This window comes from Gossypium hirsutum, chromosome A11 (assembly GCF_007990345.1).
Source record: "Gossypium hirsutum isolate 1008001.06 chromosome A11, Gossypium_hirsutum_v2.1, whole genome shotgun sequence".
Taxonomy (NCBI): domain Eukaryota; kingdom Viridiplantae; phylum Streptophyta; class Magnoliopsida; order Malvales; family Malvaceae; genus Gossypium; species Gossypium hirsutum.
This window is the reverse complement of record NC_053434.1, coordinates 2,729,924-2,738,810: the sequence shown is the minus strand read 5'-3', so window position 1 is coordinate 2,738,810 and position 8,887 is coordinate 2,729,924. Positions and strand designations below refer to the sequence as shown.

At 36.2% G+C, this 8,887-nt stretch overlaps 2 protein-coding genes across 3 annotated transcripts; one reads left to right on the top strand and one right to left on the bottom strand.

Annotated features, from left to right (window-relative positions):
- Positions 1–242: 242 nt before the first annotated feature.
- Positions 243–2,739, top strand: LOC107923676 (thioredoxin reductase NTRB). Of its 2 annotated transcripts, XM_041080549.1 has the most exons (3): positions 271–1,495; positions 1,756–1,812; positions 2,458–2,739. In XM_041080549.1, the coding sequence occupies exons 1-3, from the start codon at positions 436–438 to the stop codon at positions 2,493–2,495; spliced, it is 1,155 nt and encodes a 384-aa protein (XP_040936483.1). In that variant the 5' UTR covers positions 271–435; the 3' UTR covers positions 2,496–2,739. The 2 variants fall into 2 exon arrangements, with proteins under 2 accessions (XP_016709344.1, XP_040936483.1); XM_016853855.2 differs by lacking the exon at positions 2,458–2,739 and having other exon boundaries at positions 243–1,495; positions 1,756–2,044.
- A 1,654-nt stretch (positions 2,740–4,393) lies between these two features.
- LOC107923678 (heat shock factor protein HSF8-like) lies at positions 4,394–8,583 on the bottom strand. The gene is given in 5 exon segments (NM_001327225.1): positions 4,394–5,540; positions 5,542–5,552; positions 5,555–5,559; positions 5,562–5,594; positions 8,204–8,583. Coding segments are annotated over 5 exon segments (1,431 nt in total). The 5' UTR covers positions 8,516–8,583; the 3' UTR covers positions 4,394–4,470.
- Between the last annotated feature and the right edge of the window lie 304 nt (positions 8,584–8,887).

Here is an 8,887-nt window from a genome sequence, read left to right as displayed (position 1 = left end):
TCTTTAAATTTAAATTTAAATTTCATTGATACGTGAAAATTTTAAATTTTTTTATAAAACTAACTTGATTGGTTGCTTTAGCATATACTCGGAACAAACCAATGAACAAAGCCTAGAATAAGTATAAACTAAGGTCAAGAATATGAACTTTATGTTTTTAACCCTAAAACAAGCAAAATAATTATTAAATTTTAGATTTTCTTTAAATTATTTAAATCTAAATGCTACTATAGTGACAACAACAAAAACATCAATCCACGAATTACACATTAATAGAAATTTCAAATGTGAACCCAAAAGTGTTTGTACATTTTGATTTTTGCGGACTACTTCACATTTTAATTTCATAAGAGCCCAATTCATACAATCTTTCTCAAATTGTCATCATCAATTCATACACGAAAACCAACCCCTTTTTCAAAATAAAAGGGGGAAATGTGCAAATCCAACCCTAGTGCCTGCTTGAAAACTTTGTTTGCAAAAGCCAGCGCCCTCTATTTCCAGCTCCGTTTCTCCAACAGTTCCGTTCCCACCGCCGCACCGTCGATTTCCACCTCAGTTTCTCCGTCCATGGCTGCAACGGACTCTCCTCTAACGACCAAGGTTTGTATCATTGGGAGTGGCCCCGCCGCTCACACGGCCGCTATCTACGCTGCTCGTGCTGAGCTCAAGCCTATTCTTTTTGAGGGATGGATGGCTAACGATATTGCGCCTGGTGGTCAGCTTACCACCACTTCCGACGTCGAGAACTTCCCTGGATTCCCGGATGGTATCATGGGTTCGGAGCTTATGGAGCGGTGCCGGAACCAGTCGCTTCGGTTTGGTACTACTATCTTTACCGAAACTGTTGACAAGGTTGATTTTTCTTCGTCTCCGTATAAGATCTTCGCCGATTCGAAAACTGTTTTGGCTGACTCGGTTATTGTGGCCACTGGAGCCGTAGCAAAGCGGCTTAATTTCCCCGGTTCAGGGGATGGGTTAGGGGGGTTTTGGAACAGGGGAATCTCGGCGTGCGCTGTGTGTGATGGGGCAGCTCCGATCTTCAGGGAGAAGCCCTTGGCAGTGATCGGTGGAGGTGACTCCGCCATGGAAGAATCCACTTTTCTCACCAAGTACGGGTCCAAGGTTTACATCATTCACAGGAGGGATACGTTCAGGGCATCCAAGATTATGCAGAACAGGGTTATTTCGAACCCTAAGATAGAAGTCATATGGAACTCGGTGGTCGTAGAGGCCTACGGCGATAGGGTTTTGGGAGGGCTCAAGGTGAAGAACTTGGTCACCGGAGAAGTTTCCGATTTGAAAGTCAATGGACTATTCTTTGCCATCGGGCACGAGCCTGCCACCAAGTTTTTGGGAGGTCAGCTGGAGCTCGACTCAGATGGCTACGTTGTCACTAAACCAGGTACAACTCAGACCAGCGTGCACGGCGTTTTTGCTGCCGGAGATGTCCAGGACAAGAAGTATAGACAAGCTGTTACTGCGGCTGGCACCGGTTAGTCCTTTTTTCCTTTTTTAATCATCATCAAGCTGCCTTCTGAATCTGCAAATACTTGTGTTGAGAACTATATAGTAAGAAACTTAGGCAATTAAATATGCAGTTTCTCAGTTTATCAGTTTTTCATGATAGATAATGGTTCATATAGCAAACCCGAATCCATTTCTTTTGAATCTGCAAAACATGCATATTGCTATGCAGTGTTGCCATGGAGTTGTAGTTTACTTGAACTAAAATCTGTGTTTGCAACAATGCAGGGTGCATGGCAGCCTTGGAAGCCGAACATTACTTGCAAGAACTTGGATCTCAGGAGGGTAAGAGCGATTGATCATTGTTCTACCAAGGATTTAAAAGCTGTTTGCTTCGAATTGCGATTGTTTTCGGTATTCGTCTAGACGTAGATTTATCCTTTGTTCTGGATCAATATTAGAATTGCCATTGCCATCTATATTCAATATCTGTTTTAATGGGATTGGCACAGCATTGACTTTTCTGTTACTTCACTAAAGCTTAGTGAATAATATATTGCTATTTTCATTTGATCAATTTACTGAGTATTTTTCGATTATGTTTAAGCAATGCTTTGTTGAGATTGGATCTGCAAAATTGTGGATTGAAAACCAGATTTGGAAAGTAACGGCACAAAGTCAGAGAAAAGTTCAATGGAGATCTTTGTACTAAGAGTCATTGCATTTTGCCCCCTTTACTCAAAAGATGGGCAAATTAGTCTCTATATATTAGATCAAAGAATAATTGATTCCTTTCGTTAAAAATTTCATCTATTTCTACTGTTAAAAACTGACATGGTTGGCAGAATAATCAGATTATTAAATGTGGCGTGCCATGTGCATTTTATGCTGATGTACAGCGATTTCTAGTATAAGGGCAATCATGGTATTTTGCTCACAAAATTACAATTTTAAGACTGAATTAGGCAATTACATTGTATTGATTTGCAGGACTTCAAAAGCATTCCTTTCTCAAGTCTGCTGTGTGAAGCAATTGATTGAAACCAAGTTGCTCTTTACTAAGTAAATGAGCATATAATTTAGTTTTCATTTTGGTTCAAGCTTGAGCTTTGAAAATGAAACTCAATCCATTTGAAGTTGAATTTTTGAGCCGAGCTTGAGCTTTGTATTGCTTAATCGAGTTAAATTTAAGCTCGGATATTCATATAATGTTTTAATGTTTGTAATTATAATCGCCAGAATGGTTGACAAATAAAGTGCTTGTATATTGCATTTTGCATATTATAGGAAGATTTAAACGATTGTTGGTCAGATAAGTCCCCATTAAAAGAGGATACATACACACTTTGGATCCAATATTTCCATTAACTTGTGTAATACAAATTTATTAATTTTAGTTAGGGGTGAGTTAAATTTAATTCAATTCAAAAAAATTAAATTTCAAGTTAATTGAATTGAGTTATTTGAGTCAAGTAATTTGGGTTTCAAGTTTGAGTCAAGTTAAACTTTACAATTCAAATGACATATTGATGTGTAAATATTTTTTGATCCTTGTCTATTTTAAAAATGAGTAAATTGATATTTTTTTCAACAAAAATTACAAAAATCAAAATCAAAATAATTTTTAAATTTCAAAATATTTATAAAAATTTTAATATTTATATATATTTTTTTAAAATTATAAAAAAAATTTAAATAATTTTTTGGACTTAAATAAATGGATTAATACTTCAAGTTTATCATTTACCTTCTCTTTTTTTGCTTTGAACTTTTTTCAAATATATATAGTTTTAAATTTACGTACTCTAACATAGAATTAGTTATGTTGTAACAAAATTTTAATTTTTTAATTTAATTCGAGTAATTTCACTCGATCCAACTCGAACCAAGTTTTATTTCACTTAACTCGGATTCAAAAAATTTCAAATAAAGTTAAGAAAATAAAATAAAACTCGTAAATTTAATTAACTCAATTTTTTTACTTAATTTAATCGAATGCTCACCATAACAGTGGTAACAGGACAGTGGCAATGCGACTACCCACGGAGATTAAAACTTTATTCGAGTCACCGGTACACTCATAGACATAGATAGATATCTCATTCCTTAACCTCGACTCCTCTCACAAAGAAGATTCTTATGATATTATTATTTTAGGGCTGAGAACATGTACAAATGCCGTTAGCACCACAGCTATGGTCCAATTGGCATGATTTCAATTTAAGGGTTTCTTTTACTTATTTGAAATCTAGCTGTCTATCTCTCCTTGTTGTCCCTTTTGTTCAGTTCCCTGGGTGTTTATGAGTTTCTATTTTTTTTTGCCTACTGGTGTTTATGAGTTAATTCAAGGAGCTTTTAGTTAGTTGTAAATGGATTTTCAAAAGGCTTTTAAAATTTATGGATAATTTTACCTTTTAGTAGAGGTACACTTTTGTACTATAAGTCAAATTAAATTTTATCATTTTTACTCAAAAAATGAACAACTTTATAAGTTAGATCAAAGAACAAAATAATCCTACTGTTAAATATTCCATCCATTTTTACTATAAAGAACTGATCCTTATATGTCAGAATAAGATACACGTGACACGTCACATGTAACTGTTTGATTATTTTGTTAGCTGCGTCAGTTTTTAACAGTAAAAAAAAATTTACAAACATGATAAACTTGTTCTTTAATATAATATACAGGGACTAATTTGTCTATTTCTTTAGTAAAAAGACAAAATTTAATCTAACTCGTAATAAAAAAGCCTTCATGGTACTTTTACCCTTTTTTACGGCAGTTGAAAACAAAATTGTGTGTGCATCATGAAAGGCATTGGTCATTTCCCAATGGCTAAAGATGGAGGATAATGTGAATATAAGTCGACAGATAAAATTTCAGGTTTACCTCAAATGAACTGAAGGCCATGTACATTTTTGTACAAATGTGATTAGCCAATCTTGTTATCAAGAAGACTTATCCGTATGCCAAGATTTGTCCATCAGCTGCCCACTTCCCTAGCCTTTATCATCCATTGAGATTGTTTCAATATCCTCTGGCACTGGACCTTGCACAATAAGGTCATCCCAGAAACTAGAACTATCCAGTAAGGCATCTATGTCGGGATCAGGAGCAATGTCATCAAGTTCTAAGGGAACCAAACAAATGGGATCAATAAATCCCCCATTCCCAGTTTCAGACTCCACGCAGTCTTCGGTGGGGATATCAACAACACTTTCCGGGACAATTTCTGGTATTTGAGAAAGTTCAGGCATAATTGTATTTGTTTGAGGAATGGAAATGGATGGGACCTTTTCTCCTCCAACCAGTGCACTCGAATCGGTAGATTGTGTTGTTGTAATCTTTTCAGAAGATGTTGTACATGGGGAAGATTGAATCTCAGATATGGCACTTGAGAGGCGACCCACCGAGATCCCTGAAGTTGGTGGGACCTCTTGAAGAGTCATTCCTGATGCATGGCTTGAAGATTTCCCACCATCCAATCCACTAGATGATGACAAACCATCACCAACCAGGAAATTATCATGATAGTTGTTAATGGAGTCAAGCCTGGTAGAAGTATCCCCTTTTACAATCTGCCTGAGCATTGCTTTAGCATCATTCGTCAAAGGCTGATATTTAACAATCTGTCCATCAGAGGCAGCAGAATGCTCATTATCAACAATACCATCCTGTTTTAGTCTCCTTTTCTTGTTGGCTTCGGTTATGTGCCTATTGCTCTCATTTTTCTGCTGCATAAATTGAGCCAAAAATCCAGGGCTCTGGACAGCCTTTGCCAAGAATGACATCATCTGCAGCTGCCACTGCTCCATCCCATGAAGTTGTCGTGCCATGGTTTGCATTTGGTTATCTGTAGACTGTTGCTGCTGCCTCAACCTAACAAGTTCCTGCATAAGCACATTCTTGTCCCGCTTAAGCGCCTCAACCTCTTCCTCAAGCCCAAATTCCCCAACCTCAACACAAGCACCCCCAGATGAACTCTGTCCATGTGCTTGCTGTGTCTGCTGATGACCATGGCCCTGGGCAGGCTTTCGGCGGCTAATGTTTAGAAGCAGGTCTTTCTGGCCTTAAATCCTCATTGCGAATCTTCCCATCGGTCTGAATCAACCTTCCGGAAACCCTATCAAAACACAGGCAAGAAAAGAAAATATGGGGGGAAAACGAAAACAGATCACTCAGCAGAATTGTTACTGACAAAATACAAGAAATTATGTAAATATGACAGTCCAAAGCAAATTATGCAAAAGAAGTTCATAAGTACAGACATAAAACATCCATCTCTTAAAAGCATTATAATCACTGGTAGGATGAACAGCTATTTCATACACGATAGGAACTAGTTTAAATAATCCCAAGGCAAACCTTATCAGGAAACCTCTTACACTGGTCTAACCTCAAAAGAAGGTACAGAGTAACAAATAAGAGCTCAAACTGCGCTCAGAAATTTGACTCAATTACAGTACTCCTGTAGAGATTATATAGGCAAGCACAAGTAGGAGGTGGAAGCTTGAGTCAACTAATTCAACTACATTGAATAACAAATGAGCAAGCCTTCCCAAACGTCACTTGAAATTTAATTTTAAGATAAGGTTCTAACATTACTATGACTACCAAATTTGAAATTTCAATTTTTACTGACAGCTGAAGTAATAAGGAAAATCACACATCTTCCAAGGCAATTCTAGTTGCGGAAGAACAATATATCCATGTTATGCAAAAAATAAACCTTGCAGAAGGCAAATAAATACAGTACTGCAAAAACTAATACAAAGGCCACTGTGGCTGGAAATTGGATTCAAAGGAACCTCAAGAAACGGTCCAAACATGTTTACACAATAACACTAAGAAGTTAATAACAAAAAAAAAAAAAAAAAACACTAAGAAGTGCCTAAACTCGGTACAAAGAAATTCACAATCAATTAGAAGAAAGCTTTCCAAGTCCATGTATGATTTTATTCTCCCTTAAAATGCTAAAGCTTTCAAGGCAAAGCCACATCAAACGAAAGCATAATTAGTCTCAGAGCAGCTGCACATAGTTCACCTCAATTTCCCAGTAACAGATGAAGTATTAGACAATTAATACCATTTTATGTAAACTTTAACCTGTATCTTTTAAGTTAAAAAAGTATTTTGCAGAGACATTTACTTCTCAGTTGTTGCTGGTTTCCTATCACCGTTATCCCAAAATGGCTGAACCCTCAATCAACACCAGTATTCCATTATTATTTTTAAAGGTACATGTATTTGATGCGGACCTATATCATGAACATCCTAAAATATTTTTAAAGACATTAACTAATAAACAAGCTTACCTGAATACATGCGTCTATAATGTTAAGCAATATTTAATGAAGAAAGTGATGATATGCAACGGCCAACCTACAAAGATGCCAAAGTAACATATATCCCACTCCAAAGGAAACCTGTGCAGGATCATGCGATAAACAAAATGCAACACCCACAGTTCTAAGATGCCAAAGTAATATACATCCCATTCCCTAGCAAATCTGTGGAGGAGCATGGATAAACTACAATCAAATCCAAACAATACCATAAGATTTCATTTAACAATGAGAAGAAACAATTCTCAAACTACAGTTTACAAGCACCAATATTCTTGTTTTCCAACAAAGATACATACTGCTCAAAAGTAGCTCTTGCATAATAAGAAAATATAGAACATATAATCCATTTTGATAATCTGAGTTCCGAATCTCATATTTATGGAATGAAAACCAATATCAAACACCTAGGATCATGCATGAGCAGAATAGAGTATATATTTATGATGTACATATATATAAAATAGAGGAATTTGAATATTACATGCAACATACATAAAAAAAAATACAAATACAGTTTGAGAATTGCATTTATAGCAGAAAAAAAAAATACACAAACATCTAACTTATTCTGCAGTTTTTCCACTTTCTTAAGAGTGGTATGGCACAATGATTTATTAAAAGGAAATTCAACTCTGATCTTAGAATAATGAAGTATGTGTTTTTGTGATAGATTATCAGGATATGAACTGGATGATTATCTTGGTCACACATTCATATGCACCCCTCAGTTACTAACCACGTCTAATATTAAATGTCCTTCAAAAATGTGTAAACTAGTGACAACAAACAAAGACATATAACAGTAACTATCCTTTGACAACCTTTGTGACCACGTCATGATCAACATTTGACCTGCTATCTTTCCGAACTTCCCCTTTTCTACTCCATTTAGTTGCTGAGAAAATTCAGAAGGAAGCAAAATTAAAACTTCAAATCACAAAAACCATGACTAGGGAGAAAATGGAACAAAGCCATCAAGTCCCCAGTATAAACATAACATTTAGTTTAGATAGGGCCGTTATCAAAACCAATGCAACTAAAGCCTAACCCAGAACACAGATTTGCTGCCACCAATACAATCATATACTCCTGACCTGAACGTGTTCCTATAAATTTAGCTTCACATGGACGATTTCTCAAACTCATCCTCTATGGTTTTTGTTTTCCTGAATCTTCTCAGCAACCATAAATGGATTTTATTTGAGCTGATCAGTTCCAGGACAATTAAATCTATTCAGAACAATCCTAATAATCAAGTAAATCAAATAGAATTTAACACATCCATTTGTTTTTTCCTAATTAAGGCTTTGAAACACTAACTGCAATAACTATATATGTTAAAATAATAAAGCAAAAGGTTTAAAAAAATGAAAAGGGGACGTACATAGGTATTCAGTTGCCTGACGAAGCTGGAGAAGTTGTTGTGCTTGAAATACTTGGGCAAAACATCCCGTGCGAACTCCGGCGGGTTCCAAACAATGAAACTGTTATTGGCTGAGCTCCAAGAAACGACGGCATCGGTGGCGGGATCATCCACCATATCGTAAGTCTTGCTCAAGAAAGGCGGTGGCGCGTTCGCACTCTGCACCACGACTGGCTTCGGCTTTGGTTGAGGTTGTGCAGCCGTTTGAGCTCCTCCGGTGCTAGTCGATGCATCATCTTTTTGGATATTACTACTGCTATTCACTCCATCCATTTCACTTCACTGATTCTCAAAACCAAAAAAAGAAGAAGAAGAAGAAGAAGGGTTTTAGGGTATTGAGGGTTTAAGGTTATTTTGCGCCATCAGAGACTCGCGGATTTTTGGGGATTTTGAAATTGTAAAAGAGAATGTGTGTGCGAGAGCGAAAGAGAGTGGTGACTGGTAACAGCTGAGAAACCGACAGGTGGCCGATTTTGGGCAAGGGACAGGGCAGGGTTTTAAGGGAGAGAATCAGACTATGATCACTTATTACTTGTATTGTATCTGGTAATTAAATTTATTTTAGATTTTTAAATTTTAAAAATATGAAAGCTTAAATATAGTTTCACATTATCATTTAAAAATTAAAAATTTATATAAATTTTT